Source organism: Mobula birostris, chromosome 5 (assembly GCF_030028105.1).
Source record: "Mobula birostris isolate sMobBir1 chromosome 5, sMobBir1.hap1, whole genome shotgun sequence".
NCBI classification, from domain to species: domain Eukaryota; kingdom Metazoa; phylum Chordata; class Chondrichthyes; order Myliobatiformes; family Myliobatidae; genus Mobula; species Mobula birostris.
In genome coordinates this window covers 28929039-28948459 of record NC_092374.1, presented here as the reverse complement: position 1 = coordinate 28948459, position 19421 = coordinate 28929039, and the positions used below count along the sequence as shown (strand labels likewise).

Sequence of the window (19421 nt, the reverse complement as noted above, 5' to 3'; positions counted from 1 at the left end):
GCTTTCTTGCCAAAATTATGGTGATTATAAAAATTACCTTTCTGTGTGGGCAGCAATGGATAACTAATTCCTTTTCTACTGCAACTTGAATTGGTGAAGCTCTGAAAAACAAAATCTGATGCCATTATCTTGGACAATATTATTGATAATAATTCTGATTCGTTATTCTGCTTGCATGTATCTTATGGTCACTACTAGTCAAGTGCACACTCGTTATTCTTCCTGATTAAGTTTCTTGCTCATAATTAGATCAGTTTATAGGATTTTATTGTGCTTCAAAAAAAGATGTGTAAATGTGGTCGATTGACTGCAATAAAATAGTATTTTGTATGGGTTCATGAGAAAAAGAATCAAGGAAGGTATATATGAGGGTGTGTTTTAGTTGCGGAGGACAGGGAGAAGAAACAGGAATAACGAAATTGCAACCCTAGGATTCATAATGGGCTGAGAGGCCTCCTTTCTGTGTCATTATGGGTATAAGGTAAATGCTGCACTGTTAAGGAACCTTCTTTTGTGAACATTGGGGGAACTAGTGAGATTTTTAATTGTAGTTAGAAGCAGTAAATGTAAGCTAGAAATAAAGACCTAAAAAGGAGATAAGCAAAAAAAAATAAATCTTCACAGAAAACCTTTTGAGAAATGTGAAATTCTCAGCTATTGGAGAAGAGCTCCAACATTTGGTATATTTGTCTCTGGAAAAAGGTGCATATTGTAATGAATGAGGAACAACTCTTTGGGTGGCTTAGATTAGAGATTATGTTAGTATGATAGCAAAATGGTAAATTTGAAAGAAAAACAGACTTTATGAGCTGAAAATGATTTATGGCATAATGCTTCAATGTTCATTTCACTGGCCTCTGTTTCCTATACTAATGGTTTAATGCATGCACATGTGCAAGGGTTGAACAACATGGGCTTGATGGTAAGAACATGCAGAGTATTCATTTACATAGTGTTTTAACTGGACTGATACCCAGCAATGATCATAAAGCAATGCAGTGGCAACATGGAAGATTTTAGTTCAGCACATTCATATTACTGTGCATTATTTTTAACAAGCTTATCCAATCAAATATTATCTTATCAAAAGTTGTTTACTATAGCGTTAACACTTTCAAATTTCTTTTAGGTAATGGACCTTGTTTGGGTTTTAGAAAGCCAAATCAACCTTACCGGTGGATATCCTATCGTGAAGTAAGTAAACTACTTCTTTTTCCATGAAGATGCCAATGCATATATGAAAAATAGAACAGTCTAATTTGTGTAGTCTAAAACTTTCTGATGAGTTAAGACTCAGAATAACTTATTTCAAAATTGAGAAAGTCTGTGGGTTGTTGTCAATGCTTCCCATTTATGAAGATCTTAGAAAAGGTTTTTTTTCAAATAACTGGAGAAATTATACAAAAGAGGTGATCTCATTGTTCTAAGTGATAACCGCAGGTCCTTCTACAGCTTCTTGTAGTGTCTGTCGTATATAAATTTCACACTTTTGCATTCAGCTGTAGCCTGATCCTGTTTTCAGAGTTTTCCTTCATACTCTTGGACTTGTTAATACCAAAATATCTGACCGGTTCATCCTTGCTGCCACTTACATCTGAGAGAAGAGTTTAGCAGTAGGCCAGGACTTTCAGAAATGCTGGTATTCAGGCAGGGTGCTCATACCCTCATAACTGTCTCCTTGGTAACTTCTAGCCTTGAGTGCTTGTCTTCAAGTAAACTGCCTTCCGTGAATATGTTCTTCAAAACCCTGTGTTGATTCTTCTGCCCCACTGGGGAGGTTTTCCCACCCGACTCTTATTGTTACAGCATGAATGTGCCTACCAGCATTGTTTTGGAACAAGTACAAAGGAACTTCGTGCCTTTTTTTTAAAGGACCTTTGAACCAGCATTAAGGAATTTGCCAATAAATCAATGGGAAAACAGCACATAAATTTGTAGGTCTCAATTTCATGAAACAGATTTTAAAGTCCAGATCTTGCCTTGTATATCGCAAGGTGATCTATGTATTTAAATTGCTCTCTGAAATATACACTTGATGGCACTTCCTTTACCTAATAAGGTATCCACTGAGTGCAGTGTAAAACTTGAGATAATGGACAATCATGTAGCGAGCATTCATGTTATTGAGGTATTGATTCACACTGGCATGATTTTCCCACTACTCTTTAAGTAGCTGATTTACTGTATTGGCAAGTAAAATAGATGTTTGATTTGATATTTTCACCTTGTTTTCTAGGTTATTGATAGGGCAGAATTTGTGGGTTCAGGAATTTTCCTTCGCGGCTACAGGGGAGGGAATAGTGAATATATTGGGGTGTTTGCCCAAAACAGACCGGAGGTGAGTTTTTCTTAAAATTTTTAACAATTGTATTGTTTGCCATGAATACAGCAATTGTTTTAATTCAAAGCAATAATCATAATACCCATGAAAATGACGCTGAAATGCATGTAAATGCTCTTTCATTTCTGTTCTTGCATTTTTTGGTGTGAAGCAACAACTTGAGAGAGAGCAGAAGTATCAGCTTTATAAAGTTTCCTGGGAAAGTACTGCAGGGGAAATCTGCCTGTTATTTTCATAAAGAAGTAGTTTTCTGCATTTGGCTAGTGTTGGCAGATGCAAGAGGTTAACCCACTGGCCCTAAAAAGGGATGAAGTTTGAAAGTGGGCAGTGTCTCCTCTTTTTTTTTTAATCTCCTTTCCCAACTGGAGACAGCATTCCCAGGCTGACATGAATATATTAGTCCCAGAACAACCCTGATTCCCCAACTTGTACTCCACCAAATGCAGGAACTTCAATTTGAATGTCCTACTTTTTGATGCTAATATTCTCAACTAATTCATGATCTGTTCAAGAGGCATAGAAACAATCCAAACCTACCTCATGAAAGTGCGAGCTAACACAGACAGGAGTAGAAATCACTTATTTTCTTATTGTCTTAACTTGCAGAAAATAAGTGAATAAATATATAATTTACTGAGTCCTAAAGTAGACCTAAGTTGCCTTAATCTTGTGTTCTCACTATGGAGATGGTCATTCTGTGGTACCTTGATCAACAATGTCGGAGGTTTTGTCATAGAGTATGGTTATCTGTAGATTTACTAAGTGCAATGGATAGAAAAAATATTGAGAGTGTTGAGATTTTATCTTGGTCATTGTGCCATTCATTCCACTGAGGCATGCCAGAGTGATGTCTCTGGGAATGTCAGCTCAGGGTAGACTGTAAATGGTGGGGCACAAAGGTGAACTGATGAACATGAGTGTTGGGATACAAGCTCATAAATCATGTTTTCCTTCTTCAGGAATGCCATGGTATATAAGGGAGGGGATAATACAGTGTGATACAGCTTCCTAAAGCACCACTTCAGCCACATGTGGTTTTGTTCTGGTGATCATTTGGAATGATGTGAATGCTCTGTAGTGGGTGGAGCTTCACCACGATGTGGCCTGGATTGAAGCATTTCAGTTGTAAGGAGAAATTGTGGGGTGACCTGATAGAGGCGTACAAGATTATGAAGGGGACAGGGAGCATATATTGTACAAATCTTTTTTCTCAGGATGTGAGGTTGACTAAAACAAGAGAACATGTATAAAGTGAGAGGTGGGAGAAAGAGTAGAGCTCTGAGGGGTATTTTTTTTTACCCCACACTATTACTGGAATGATCTGCCTGAGGGACTAGTGGAGGCAGGTATCCTCCAAATATTTAATAAGCATCTAAGCAAGCACTGACATCATGGCATAGAAGGCGAGTAACAAATTTAGTTAAGTGCGGTTTGTTCAGGTAACTGCAATGGTTGGATTGGGCATGGTGGGCTATGTGGATCTTGGTACCGTTTTAATAGAGGTAAAATTCCATGTTCAGTAAGTTTCAATGATAATAAAAATTATGCTGATGAATCCCATAGGGAAACTTGTTTATTTTGTGCATTTTCTAAAACAAAATCTTCCAATTCTGTGACCTCACTTTAATAAACTAGCTGAATTATGGTGTAGAGTGTTTATAAATATAATAATATTCCTCCATCCCACTACAGTGGGTTATTGTTGAACAGGCTTGTTACGCGTACTCCATGGTAGTGGTACCATTGTACGACACATTGGGAGATGAAGCTGTTTCCTATATCATAAACAAAGGTATGTTTACTCTAAGTTAATTTAATTTGTTGCCCTTTACCTTTGTCTTCATGTTTTCTGTTTAGAAAACTGAGTAACTCAGGACAGATCCCATTTTCCTCTTTTCCAAATAGATGCGTTTTATTTTAGCAACGTTATTAAAAATAAAACCTTAAAGGTTGCAGTGTTCACTTCCACAGTTGCTCCCTGCCACGTGCTTCCGTGCAAAGAAGTCTGTCAGTTCAGTCAAAGGTTCAAAATAAAATTTATTATCAGAGTACATACGTACACGTCACCACATACAACCCCGAGACTCTTTTTCTGTGGGCATACTCAGCAAAGCTATACGACTGTAACTGTAAACAATGGACAACAAACTGTATAAAAGCAGATATAAATAAATAGCAATAACGATCATGAAATAACAAGATGAGAGTCCTTAACTGAGTCTAGTTATCCCTTTTTATTGAAGAGCCTAATGGTTGATGGATAGGAACGGTTCTTGAACTTGGTTGTGCGAGTCCTGAGGCACTTGTACATTGCACCTGATTGCAGCAGCCAGAAAGAAGCATGGCCTGGGTGGTGAGGATCTTTGATGAAGGATGCTGCTTTTCTACGGCAACATTTCATGTAGATGTGCTCAGTAGCTGGGAGGGTTTTACCCGTGATGTACTAGGCCAAATCCAGTAACTTTTGTGGGATTTTCCACTCAACAGTAATGCAGCCAGTCAGCACACTTTCTGCCACACAGCTATAGAAGTTTGTCTTGGTTTTCGATGACATGCTGAATCTCCACAGACTCCTGAGGAACTCTGTCAGCTCAGTGTAATGTTCCATAAACTTTTATGGATTTCTGGGTAGGAGTTCCAATCTTCAGACTTCTAAAATGTAAAAAAGTACTGATTCAGTGCAACTGTCTTCATATAAGTAAACATTTATGAAAAAATAATTGAGTATATGAAGGAATGATGGGGAAATAAAGAAGAACATCCAGTCACTGGCTGCTTTATTAAGTTCCTCCTGCACCTGCAGCAGAATGATGTTGGGTCAGATCAGGTGCCTCCCTGATCGTGCTGTGTGATGGATCTGCTTGTACTTCTCAGCACAGAGGATTCCATTAATTCTGACCAGATCACCAACTCCATTTGCAGAAATTCAACCCCGAACCTGCAAGGAACCTCTGTCATGCTTCACTGTTGGCTGCAGACACTCATCCATATAGCGCTATCCAGCTCTTCTATGGACAAATTGCTTCCTGTTTGTGCCAAAAAATTCAAATTTTGACTTGTCAGAGCACTTGCTACTATTGTTCAGCATCCAATTCCTTGTGTTTTTGTGTGTAGTTGAGCCTCTTGCCTTGTTTACACTTCAGAGGAATGGCATTTTGGCTGCAACTCATCCGTGAAGACCACTTCTGACAAGACTTCTCCGGACTGTAAGAGATGTACTTGGGTTCTGATAGTTTCTGTGAGTTCAGAGCTGATAGCAGTGCTGGACGACTTCCAGTTTAGAAAGGACCTCAGATGCTGTATCTCTCGTCTCTGTATTCAGTTTCTGTGGCCGACCACTGCATTTCTGGTCCTCAGCCTTGCCTGTTTTTGTGCATCCTCAAAAGCTTGGACAGTACACCTTGAAACTCTTGTCTGCAGTGAAATTTCTGCTTGGGACAGAACTTACCGATGCAGCATGATCACCTTGTGTCTTGTTGCTCTGCTCACTCTTGCCATGGTGTTAGAATTGATAATTTGAAGGTTGATTTACCACATCTGCCACAATCTCACTTTTTAGTCTGGTTGTCCTTCACCCAGTTCGATTCTATTTATACCCACTTCTTTTTCAGTTAATCAGTTTAGTTCATTAAATTCATTGTGTCATGTATATTTTGGATCTGTTGAAACTCTTTGAAACTTTCGATGTTTTTGGGCTGAGACCCTCCTTCAGGATTCTTCTGGGTCTTGAAGAGGGGTATTGGCCCAAAATGTCGACTGCCTACTCTTTTCCATAGATGCTGCCTGACCAACTGAGTTCCTCCAGCATTTTGCGTGTGTTGCTTTAGATTTCCAGTATTTGTAGTCTTTCTCGTGTTAACTTACACTGGGCTATATACTTCCCAAAATAATGAAGTTTTTAATTTCAAAAGTGATCTAATTAATAAGTTAATTTAATGAAGTTCAAACATTTCTGTTACATTTAATTTTTTGGAAAATTAATGTTTGGAAAACTATGATTTTCTTTTTTTTTCTACTGACTCATTAACGCAAGAGATTAATTTTGCCTTGGATGTTTTTGTTTAATTTAAAAATGTGGGGTGCTGAAGACTTTGGCACAGTGCTGCCACATGTTTGGCTGATTAGATATTTGTATTAATGAGCAGGTGAACAGGTATACCTAATAAAGTGGCCACTAAGGATACGTGTCTTCATATACGTAAACATTTGTGGAAAAAATAGGTGGATATACAGAGGAATGAAAAGGAAATAAAGCAGAATGTATTTTCCTTAATTAATTTACTTCCAGTTAAAGCATTTCAAAATGTGAAGCTTGATGTTCTGTGCTCAACTTTATAGTAAATCAACTATTAAACTGGATGAGCAGGTGACAGTCATGGATGAAAATTAGACAAAATATCTACCATTCTTCACATAGCATTTGTTGTGACTAATTGTTGTTAGTCCCAAATAGGGTAACAAACTGTATAAACTCATATTTTTATTTTTAAAAGTTTGCTTTAGATTGAAGTTTCTCCAAGGAGGCAAATAATATGTTTTTTTCCCAGAAATAACTGATGGGTTGTCTCAGCTCCTTTGGCTTGTCATTTCAACCTAAGTAGAGGAGCTGCAGCAGGAACATGAAACAAATTGCTTTCTGCTCTGCTGCTCGTGGAGTCAGAGTCATACAGCCTGAAACTAGGCTTTTTGGCCAAGCTTGTCCATGCAGAACAAGGTGTCACTCTGAGCTTGTCCCATTTGCTTCGTCTGGCCGTATCCTATCCATGAATCTGTCCAAATGTCTTTTAAAGATTGTAGCTGTACCCTCCTCAACCACCACCTTTGGTGGCTTGTTCTATATATTCATCACCCTGTTTTACTAAATATAAATTGTATGAAAGCAGCTTGATTATGAAAGAGGTCAGAGGAGAATGGCCAGACTGGTTCAAGCTGACAGGAAGGCAACAGTAACTCAAGTAACCACAGATTACAACTGTAGTCTGCATCAGAGCATCTCTGAATGCATAGTATGTTGAGCCTTGAAGTGGATGGGTTACAGCAGCAGAAGACCACAAATATATGCTCAGTGGCCACTTTATTAGCTACCTCCTGTACCTGATAAAGTGGCCACTGAATGTACATTTTGTGGCCTGTCACTCCTTACATTTTGTCTCCAGTTGCACTCTGATTTTAGTCATGCTCTACATAAGTATTTTGATGTAATATTTCATTGGCCATTTCAGTTTTAGGCTCTGAACAAATCTGGAATGCGTAATTCAAGCTGCATCACTGTGTGGTATGGGGGGGTGGGGGCTACTGCATGGACCGAAAGAAGCTGCAAAGGGTTGTAAATTTAGTTGGCTCCATCTTGGTTACTAGCCTACAAAGTCCCCAGGACGTCTTCAGGGAGTGGTGTCTCAGAAAGGCAACGTCTGTTACTAAGGACCCCCCCAGCCCCCAGGGCAGGCCCTCTTCTCATTGTTACCATCAGACAGGAGGTCGAGAAGCCTGAAGGCACACACAGTGATTCAGGAACAGCTTCTTCCCCTCACTTTTTGAATGTATGTTATTTCTGTTTTTGCATGATCTTTAATCTATCCAATATAGATATACTGTAATTGATTTACTTTATATACTTATTCTTCTATATTATGTATTGCACTGAACTGCTACTGCTAAGTTAACAAATTTCACGACACATGCCAGTGATAATAAACCTGATTTTGATTCCCAGACTACTTGTGGTTTTACTTTTGCCAAGACAAATTAATTTTATTGGAGATGCAACTGGAACTAATTTGTTGGAATTAATTTTATTAATTGCTTGCAGCCCTGAAATGTGCAGGTTGTGAAACTTCCTGGACTCCAGCCTGTTCTCAGAGTAGGCTGAGTTCACTGGAACCATGACAACAACATTTCTGAGCATTTGCCTGGTTTTGGCTGGTAGGTGGGGGTGAGCTGGTGGAGGAAAAAAAAATAGAGAATTATTTTGTATTACAATAACTTGCGCTTCTGGCAATTGAAGCTTCAAAAGATAAAGATTAGCTTTATTTTTAATGTGTACATTGAAATATACAGTGAAGTGCATCATTGGCCAACACAGTCAAGGATTGTGCTGGGGGCAGCCTGCAAGTGTTGCCACGCTTCTGGCGCCAGTGTAGCATGCCCCCAACTCACTAACCCGAAGCCTGGCTGTAGGTCTTTGGAATGTGGAGGAAACTGGAGGAATCTCATGTAGACACGGGGTGAATGTACAAACTCCTTACAGACAGCAGAGAGAATCGAACTCCGATCAGTAATTGCTCGTGCTGTAAAGTGATTGCGCTAACCACTACAGTTCTGTGTTGTGCAGTGTGATCATCAAATTTATCACAAGCTAAACCACAAATCCACTGTGAGTTAGGGAGGTTGGTAAAAATAATTTGGAATGTTCTTGGAAGTCATACAAGTTGAGGTAAGGTTCCACACAGACCATTTATCATCTCCGGAAGCAATGTGGCAAAACTCATGCCAGGAGTATTCTTTAGCAAGGATCATAATGTTTTCTTAACACTGTGATATAATCTAGCTTTAATGTAATTGGAACTGACCTTACAGTTTAAATATTTACCAGTTTTCTTCTTGCTCTTAGCGGATATTGAGGTTGTAATCTGTGACACAGCAGTCAGAGCAGAAACCCTACTAAAGGGGGTGGAAACTGGGATAACATCACAACTAAAGATGATCATTGTCATGGATCCTTTTGGAGAAGATCTAAAAGAACGAGGAGTTAAATCTGGAGTTGAGCTTGTTTCTTTAGCGGAAATAGAGGTGAGATTTCTGTAAACAATTCATATTGTGTGTGCTGCCTGTTTGCAGTACATGCACTTTTAATTAATGGCGCAAAGAGATGAAAGATAGGAAGATCATTGTTTAATATTGCTGCTTATAGCCATCATGCCTTTGCTTTTTTGTAATTATTTTCAGTGATGTGAGATCTGTTTCAGAATATGAACTGTGCTTCATTCCTTTTGGCATTATTCAGAGGGGTGGATATACCTTGGAAATATTTCTTTAAAACAAGGAACATTTACCTTGTAAAATTTACTGAGTAACTCGTTATTTCTTTTATTTTTGAGTTCCAATATTTGTACAAACATTAAGTCACCCATACAAATATTGCCATCCATTGGATAGGATTGAAATGAAACCATCACAATTTTTTTTTCAGTCCTTAAGATAATGTCTTTTTTTGAGACGTTGCAAGTGTTGTTACTTCAATGTACTCATGTTTTTTTTGTATAATATAACAATAAAAAGATTTGAAAAGAAAAGAAATGAAACTAAATGCTTTGGATCAGATTATCTAAGGGATCTATGTATGGATTTTAATATAATTTGTGTTATCTGATTTTCCATGAGTTTATCCCTGAGAAAACAAATAATTTGCCAGTTCATTCTTCTTTTCTGTCTCCATATAGGAATTAGGAAGAGGAAAGAAACAAAAACTGAAAGTAAGTAAAACTCAGTGTTTATTTCCAGTGCTCCTAGTCAAGCTAGAGTGCAATTGGTTTGAATGTTAATAAATGAGCAAGCGAATAATTCAACCATATAGTTTCAGGATTATGATTTTAAATTTTGTCTTAACATATTAAAATCCCCTCTAAGAATCCCTCACTCACTTTTCCTTCTCTTACAATACTTCTTTAAGCCTACATCTTTAACCAGTGTTTAATCATCTCTCATGATATCTCCCTTCATACTTCAGTTAAGTTTTATTTGTGATTAGCTTTGTGAAACACCTGAAGGATATCTCAATGTTGAGTCTATTCTGCCTTGATAGTATGCGATGATGACCAGAGTACAACGAGATCTGGGTGTCCTTGTTCATCAGTCACTGAAAGTAAGCATACAGGTACAGCAGACAGTAAAGAAAGCTAATGGCATGTTGGCCTTCATAACAAGGGGAGTTGAGTATAGGAGCAAAGAGGTCCTTCTGCAGTTGTACAAGGCCCTGGTGAGACCCCACCTGGAGTATTGTATGCAGTTTTGGTCTCCAAATTTGAGGAAGGATATTCTTGCTATGGACGGAGTGCAGTGTAGGTTCACTGGGTTAATTCCAGGGAAAGCGGGAATGTCATATATTGAAAAATTGGAGCGACTGGGCTTGTATACACTGGAATTTAGAAGGATGAGAGAGGATCTGATTGAAACACGTAAGATTATTAAGGGATTGGACATGCTACAGGCAGGAAACACATTCCCAATGTTGGGGGAGTCCAGAATCAGAGGCCACAGTTTAAGAATAAGGGGTAGACCATTTAGAACAGAGTTGAGGAAAAACTTTTTCACCCAGAGGGTTGTGGATCTGTGGAATGCTCTGCCTCAGAAGGCAGTGGAGGCCAATTCTCTGGATTCTTCCAAGAAAGAGTTAGATAGAGCTCTTAAAGATAGCAGAGTCAAGGGATATGGGGAGAAGGCAGGAACAGGGTACAGATTGTGGATGATCAGCCATGATCACCATGAATGGTGGTGCTGGATCGAGGGGCCGAATGGCCTACTCCTGCACCTATTGTCTATTGTCTATAGAACTATGTACAATGAATGATGTGCCATTGAGTAAAGCCCCTTCTCCCCATGAGGAACAGGCAGCCTCTCTGACTGCAGCCGAGGTGAGGAGGATCCTAACCAGGGTAAACCCGCATAAAGATGTGGTGTTGGACAACATACCTGGTTGGGTGCTGAGCGATTGTGTGGCCCAGCTAACTGAGGTCTTAATGGACATCTTTAGTATCCCTTTGCAACAGTCTACTGTCCATGCAGACTTCAAGATGGCCACCGACATTCCGGGGTCCATGAGAGCATCTGTAACTGACTTGAAAGATCAGTTTAATGTGGCTCAGATCTCAACAAACATGAAGTGCTTGGAGTGGCTGGTAATGGATCATAATGAATCATTTTGAATCCCTACATTGGATTGTTTCCAGTTCACTGATGATCTCATAGCCTCAACCTTCCATTCTGTCCTGCCCTACCTAGAAGACAAATCTTCATGCTCATGGTTGTTGTTCATCCACTTCATTTTGGCATTTCAGTGTATCATTCCTTACAGTCTGGTGGATAGAGCTCATTAGGAGACTCAACACCCCTCTCTGTACTTGGATCTTTGACTTCTTATTGGAAAAGGCCCAGACAATCTGAGTTGGCAGCAACACCGCAAGCTCCATCACAATGAGCACTGGTGCCCCCCAGGGTTGAGTGTTCAATGTGTTGCTGTTTACACTGCTGACTCATGACTGCTGTGCCAGATCCAGCTCCAGCTGCTCCAACAAGTTCGCTGATAATAATGCAGTGGTTGGCCTCACCAGCAACACTTGTCAATCAGCATACAGAGAGTAGGTAGAGAGACTTGTCAAATGGTGTGAGAACAACCACTTGAGTTTGAACATGGGCAAGACAACAGAGATGATGGTGGACTTCAGGAAGGCGCAGGTCAGCCACTCTCCTTTGTACATCAATAGCTCTGCCATGGAGAGAATGAAGAGTGCAAAGATCATTTGTGTCTACGTAACGGATGATGGAACCTGGACCCACAACATTTCCTCATTAGTCAAGAAGGCACAGTAATATTGACACTTTCTGCAGAGATCGAGACCTGCAAAGTTCCAAGCTCCCACTCTAGCAACTTTTTGTAGGAGCTCCATCGCAAGTGTCCTCTCTGGCTGTGTTATTGTGTGGTACAAAAACTGCAAGGAATTGAACCGCAAGACCCTACAGAGAGCAGTAAAAAAACTGTTGAGAGGATCACCAGGGTCTCCATCCCCCCACTTGTAACCTTTACCAGGAGCCTTGCAGATGAAGGACCTGAAGCATTGTTGAGGATCCTGCTATCCATCCACAATCTCTAACCCACTGCCATCAGGGTTAGGACTGGCAGAGCGGGTAACAACAGCTTCCCTCCGGCTATGAGACCAAGAAATTCCCTGCCCCACCAATGAGATCTCATCACTGGGACAGTGAGCTGTTTATTGTTTACTGCTTACCTGTGCTGATATGCACTTTTAAATATATTTTATTAACTTATTTGTGGTAATATTTTGTTTTTTTTTGTGCTGTGTGTATTATATGTTTTGTGGGTGCACCATAGTCTGGGGTATGTTATTTCATTTGGCTATGCATATGGACAGTCAGATGACAATAAACTTGAACTTGACATAATCAATCTCTATCTGTATATCACACCAAAATATTAATTTTGCATTGTCCTGCAACTTGCCATTCATGAGAAAATAGAGATTTGATTACTATTTTACTTAGTCAAATGGTTCAATCCAGCAATATTTGAACAATCAATTTTGTTTTGAAAATTAAGGTATTGAGTTTGAAACTTTTCTACCAAGAACAAGTGTAGTTCTTTGAAATTACTTCAGAAATTGGTATCGTAATACCTTTCCTCACTGACAGTAATATTCTTTCATTGATTTTGTAATCAAAGCTATCCATATTCACTACCCACCCCCATTAACAATACATTATTGTTAATTAATAGAATTGTGGTGTATTACCAGCATTTTCTGTCTTCAGTACTTTATTTATACTGTCAAAACCAAAGTACTGTATATTTGAACTGGAATTTGCTTGAAATAGCAAATAAAGGCAGCATCTGCACAGAGAGAGACACACACACAGATTTTTCAGGAATATAATGATTCTGATGGAATTTAAAAGTTTTGCCCTCTTCATATGCCAGATATCTGAGCATTTTCAACATCTGATTTATTTCTGTTATGTGGTTAGACAACTTGCACTTGGCAAGGCAAATACATTGCAAATCTGTTCAGACCCTCTGAACAGATGTGCAGACTGGCCCTCATTTTTTAACAGAGACAGCTGGAAATCTGCAGCAGCACACATACAAAATGCTGGAGGATCTCAGCGGGTCAGGTAGCATCTATGGAGGGAAATGGACAGTTGACATTTTGGAAAATGGGTCTCCCCTCCATTGTTATCTAATTATTTCCTCGATGTCCCCCATGTCTCCCTTCACCCCATTCCCCCACCTCTGACATAACAGGGATGGGATACCCCTTGTTCTTACATACCATTCTATAAGTCTGTACATTAAAATATACCATTCTGCACAACTTCTGCCATCTCCAATGGATCTGACCACCAGGTACATCTTCCCCCTTCCCTCTCCACTTTCCACATGAACCACTTTTGCTGCGGCTTCCTTGTCTGCTTGTGCCTCCCCACCGATCTGCCTACCGGCTCTTATCCCTGCAGCTGTGCGAAGTGTTACACCTGGCTCTTCTGTGCAGAGATAGCAAAACTTCCTGGAGTGCTATTTTAATTTTTATTTGCTGTCAAAACGCCACCATTGTGGCAAGTAACCCATACTGGTTCAATTATCTAAATATTTTGGTTTCTTGTGTGTGTAAGTGTGGGAGTATAATTTTGGTTTAAAACCATAACACAGGGGAGCAATATTAGGCCACTCAGCCCTTCAAGTCTGCTCCCCATTTGATCGCAGCTTATTTATTTTCCCTCGCAACCCCTTCTCCTGCCTTCTCCCTGTAACCTGTGACACTGTTAATCCCTGCTGTAAGTATCCCAATGATTTAACCTCCACAGCCGCCCGAGGCAATGAAATCCACTATCCCTCATTTGTTACCTTCGGTGATGCTGGAAATTTTTCCAATGGAGTTTCCATTTGATAATCTTTTACCTTGTCTCATTCCAGCCACCGCATTCTGATGATTTGGCTGTTGTTTGTTTCACCAGTGGAACCACAGGCAAGTACCTTGAAGAAAACTGCCTTGTTTACATTTTTATATGTCCATTCCTACTTCCTCTTGTCAAAGTATTAATGATCTTTTTCTCTGACTGCAGCAAAATAGTTCTGTGTTAAATAATTTCAATGTCCCAGTTATTTTATTTATGTCACCTGTTAGTTTTTGGCTGAAAGAATATATGAAATCTACTGTTTTTGTTTTAAAGTTCATTTGATGTCATAACAGTTGACCCCGATTTAAAATTACAAATGTTAATTTTTCATTGCTTTTGATCGTGATGATGGACTGATGCCGATTTGTAATGTGATAATTAAACGATTACTGTTGCTCTTTCAGGAAACCCCAAAGGGGCACTGCTGACTCATGCAAACGTTGTGTCTAATCTCTCTGCTTTTGTCAAAATTACAGAGGTAAGTGTCAGACCTTTCTAGTAAGTCTTTGTTAACATGTGCTGCCAATATGTAAGTTGATTCTCTGCATCTGTAACAGTTTTGAAGTAAGGATTTTAAAGATTTCAAGTGACAGAAAAATCTTCAGGTTGTAATGATTTTATAATTACACCTTCCGTGAAATGTATGACTCCTAAAACATAAATGCTTGTATTAAGAGTAGAGGACTGAGTGAAGCTGGCACGACTAGCTGTTTTGTATATGGCAAAGGTCTACAAACAACAATGATGTGAATTTATCAGATTATCTCTGTTATTTCCTTGTGTGGGGGTATTGGAGAGGCATACCAGAGCACTGGGAGATTCCCCAAAATTTCAAAACTAGAGAAGTACAGTGGATTCTGGTTAGTTGAAACACAGTACATTTTTGCCCAATTTGGACTACCCCATTGAGCTGAAGTTTCATGGAAATAGTTAAATAGATGTAAAAATACTGAGAGTGAAAATGAAACTATTCCGTTTCTTCAACAAGTTAGGAACTAAAAATAATTTGAAGGTATCAACACTCATCTTGAATGTTACAAATTATGTATTTAAATAAACTACAGAACCAATTATAATACTACCAATGCTACTATAGTACTATAAAACTGTATTAGTTCCTAGTAGTTAACAATGGAGGAATTCATTCAGTGTATGGTGCCATGTGTGGGTGTTCATGGAGGAGTAGCACCTCTGGTGAAGGAGTTTGTCATGTCCATTCTGGGTCACCTCGCTCACTTTTGGTCTCCGCCAGCCCCCCAGCCTCTTGCATGCAACAGTGGCCACACCCCGATACACCACTTCAGCAGGCAGGCTAAACTAGATGAGGGAAACAGGAGGACCTTGTACGCTTGTGAAATAGAAACATGCCTGTCCTAGGGTGTGAAGTCAGCTTCAGCGGACTGGGCAGATGAGATCGACAGTGAAATCCAACAGCCAAGAAACTGGTTCTGCAACGCTTTGTGGAGAGCGGAGGACATGATTAGGCCCAGAAAATGTCATGGTTATCCACTGTGACCAAGGAAGATCCCAGTTTGCGATGGCTACCCATACCACTGGACCTAGACTTCTGAGGTTGAGAGAAGATAAATGTGCCAATACAATGGCTTTTCCACTTTAACAGCTCTCCCGTACAGGTTTCACTACCATCATTGAATGCTACGGTCAATCAACATGCTACTGTGTTCTTTTGATTGACTGCAGATGAACAAAATTAGCACATGCACCCACTGCGGATAATGAACTGTCTTCATACAAAGCTTTCGACGATTCTGTCCTCCAAATTTTCATTGTAACATTCAAGATGATTGTTGATAGCTTTATATTCTTTGTAGATCCTATCTAGTTGAAGTTATAAAATTTGTTTCATTTTCACTCCCGGCTTTTCGTGGCATCTCCAAGGCTGATTGCCTGAAGCCGCAGTGAGCAAAATAGTTCTAAGTTGTTTTACTACTTATTTCTTGCCAACTATCAGTGACAAAAAAATCACTGCTTTTGGAGCACAAACACATGCAACTGGTGTTATTTAAAAACTGTTCACAGTAAGCACGGTGTAGTGTCTAACGGCCATACAAGTTCATGTGATTGACGCTCCTGTCCCAATTAAGCAGCATATTGTCGCAAATAAATGAAGGGAATCCCAGCTTTTTGTTCTTTAAGAATTGTTGCAAATAAGTGGCTTCCAGAATCCATGATATTTTGAAATCTAGACACTGCAGTTAAGCAAGTGACTAAAGACACCTACCTGCAAGATACCTACAGATAATCTGTTTGAGTGCAGGGGTTTCCAACCATTTTTTATGCCACAGACCTCTACTATTAACCAAGGGGTCCACGGACACCAGTTTGGGAATATCTGCTCTAGAGACATTGTGATGATCACAGTTCAATTATTTTCATAACTAATGGGCATAATTATGGTTAGCAAAACAATGATTGCAACATACTACATACAATATTATACACATTGTTAGAAGATGTATGGCAAACCAAGGCAAAAGGTATAATGCCTTTCTAAAAAGCTAAGGCTTAATACTTGATATACACAGAAAAGTGAAATGAAACAGTTAAACTTCCAGTGAACAGCTGGAGGTAAAATTGACTATACATCTTTTTCTATTTTATCTTTGTGGTTCACGGTTGCACATACAATTTTATTTGATTAAAAGAAAATGGTAGTTTATGTACTGAATGTAACGCTGTGTATTTATAGTTTACCATACTGCAGCAAATGGTCAAAAGTTCTTGAACTTGGTTCTAGCAATGCAATTAACAAGTGGAAAATTCTGATGTAATGGCACTCTATCCTTTATAATTATGCTCTCAGTTTAAAATTAATATCGATCTGATCTATCTTTTTTTCCTCTTTCCTTTCACTCCATTCTTTTCTTCAAATCATGTAGCAAATGAATTTACCCAGTCCAGATGATACTCTAATCTCTTTCTTGCCTCTGGGCCATATGTTTGAAAGATTGGTGGAGGTACGTGTCTCTGGTTAACCTGTGTACTATGGATCATGTGTTATGTTTTTACAGGGACAATGGGTGGTGTCACCCACTGACATACACATTTCCTTTTTACCACTTGCACACATGTTTGAGCGACTGGTACAGGTAAGACACAATCTGTAAACATTAAGGTGTATTTCAATATTCAGCATGGTTTAGTGGGCTTGTGGAGAATTTATCTTCAGAGTTATTACTATTGTATCAGTTGTTTTGTGGATTACCGTAGTATTGTGATTGTTATGTTTTTGGAGAAAGCTGAAAGGAGATTAGTCCAGGGTAATTCCTGAAATGAAGGGTTTGTCTTATCAGGAGAAAGAAGCTAGACAGCTCGAGTCTGTATTCCTAAGAGCTAGTTGAATGAGGGACAAATTACTCCAACGTATCAGATCCTAAAGGGATCCTGACTGGATGACTGTTGAGATGTTTTCAATAGTAGGAGAGTTACAACAAAGGGGATAAAACTGCAAGGTAAGGAGCTTGTGCATGGATCTTCAAAACAAAGGTGCATGGAAATTTCTTCTCTCAGAAGGTAGTGAAGCTCTGTAAGTCTCTGTCCCAGAGGATGGTGGAGGCCAGATCATGAGATGTGTCTAAGGTGGAGATAGATCAGTATTTGAAAGATAGAGGAATTGAGGCTTACGTGGAGCTGGCACAGGAGAGCACTTGAGGCCAGTATGGATCAGGCATGGTCATATTGAATGAAGGAATCGCCTTGAGGGGGGGCCTACTCTTGCTTCTCTTTCATGTTCTTGTGATTTTTGTAGAGTATTAAGCCAAATACAAGGACCAACACTTCAATGGTATTAAATCTAGTTCTACCACAATGTGCCCCATGACCCTATAACACAATGGGTTTTTAAAATAATTAAATACTAGAGGTGAAAAACTAATATCTGTTCTGGCAAATAGTTAAGTAGATTTTTTTTTCCAGAACTTACCTGCTTCGCTAATGTCCTTCAGGAAAGGAAATTTTAACCAATCTGGCCTTTACTTGGAGTCCCTTCATGTTATTGCCTAATAACAGATACCTGAATAAGCCAGAGACCACTCAAAGGACGGTTGGTTATGACTGATAATTGTTAGCCTTGCCAAAATTGTCCAATTTTCATAGAAGTGTAATTAAAAGTAGGAATAGTGGATGAAAGTAGAGGCAACCTCTGCATTATGGCCATTTAGGTAATGAGATTCAGAAGTCTCAAACCATCTACCTGACAATTGGGATCAAAATCACACTCACAGAATCTGAGGGAGGAAAAAGTAAATAAATAAACCAGAATTTCTTTTCAGCCTCTCATCTTTTGAGGCCTGCACAGAAAATGCGGCTTTGTGATATGAAAATGGCGATAAGGACCGTAACATGAGTAACATACACAGAATGCTGCAGGGACTCAGCAAGTCATACGGATCTATCGAGAGGAATAAAGAGTTGACGTCGATTCTTTATTCCTTTCCATAAATGCGGCCTAAACTGAGCTCCTCCAGCATTTTGTGTGTATTGTTCTAGATTTCGGGCATCCAGAGTCATAGGCCTGTAGATTGTATATTTCTGGACCATAATATGGTGACTTCACCGATATAGGCAGCAAGGTCCCCAAATGGTCCAGAAATATGCCAGACATCAATTAGTGTTACCGATGTCTGGTCGACTGCACTTGTGTGATGAAACTTCCTTCTGTCATTTGAAAGAGGAGAAAATTTACGTCGCTTTGCTTTTTAATAAGATGATGGAATTCAGTAAAAGGTTCGACATTTTCATTTAAACAAAATATATTTAGTTTGGCCTGCTGTGCAGAAATGATACAAAGTAAACTTAATGAGTATTAAATGTTGGGGCATTTTAAAAATTTTATAGATTTTATATGAAACCATATTTGGTTTCATATATGGGACCTCTACTTTTCGTGATTTTTATTAACGACCTGGATGTGGGGGTAGAAGGGTGGGTTGGCAAGTTTGCAGCCGACACAAACGTTTGTGGTGTTGTAGATATTGTAGAGGATTGTTGAAGATTGCAGAGACGTTGATAGGATGCAGAAGTGGGCTGAGAAGTGGCAGATGGAGTTCAACCTGGAGAAGTGTGAGGTGGTACACTTTCAAAGGACAAACTCCAAAGCAAAGTTCAAAGTAAATGGCAGGATACTTGGTAGTGTGGAGAAGCAGAGGGATCTGGGGGTACATGTCCACAGATCCCTGAAAATTGCCTCAAGTATATAGGGTAATTAAGAAAGCTTATGGGGTGTTAGCTTTCATAAGTCGGGGGATGAAGTTTAAGAGTCGCGATGTAATGATGCAGCTCTATAAAACTCTGGTTAGGCCACACTTGGAGTACTGTGTCCAGTTCTGGTCACCTCATTATAGGAAGGATGTGGAAGCATTGGAAAGGGTACAGA

The 19421-nt window shown here is 39.4% G+C and overlaps 1 protein-coding gene across 6 annotated transcripts in view; it reads left to right on the top strand.

Annotated features, from left to right (window-relative positions):
* Positions 1–19421, top strand: part of LOC140197585 (long-chain-fatty-acid--CoA ligase 1-like) — a 171576-nt gene that overhangs the window by 114158 nt on the left and 37997 nt on the right. For 5 of the 6 annotated variants that reach the window (XM_072257746.1, XM_072257742.1, XM_072257748.1 and 2 more), the window contains exons 4-11: positions 1130–1194; positions 2237–2338; positions 4034–4133; positions 8952–9130; positions 9781–9813; positions 14043–14094; positions 14431–14504; positions 17059–17136. In XM_072257746.1, the coding sequence (XP_072113847.1) occupies positions 1130–1194; positions 2237–2338; positions 4034–4133; positions 8952–9130; positions 9781–9813; positions 14043–14094; positions 14431–14504; positions 17059–17136 (683 nt within the window). Of the gene's footprint in view, positions 1–1129; positions 1195–2236; positions 2339–4033; positions 4134–8951; positions 9131–9780; positions 9814–14042; positions 14095–14430; positions 14505–16926; positions 17005–17058; positions 17137–19421 lie in introns of all 6 variants that reach the window. The other variant, XM_072257744.1, reaches the window with a different exon arrangement.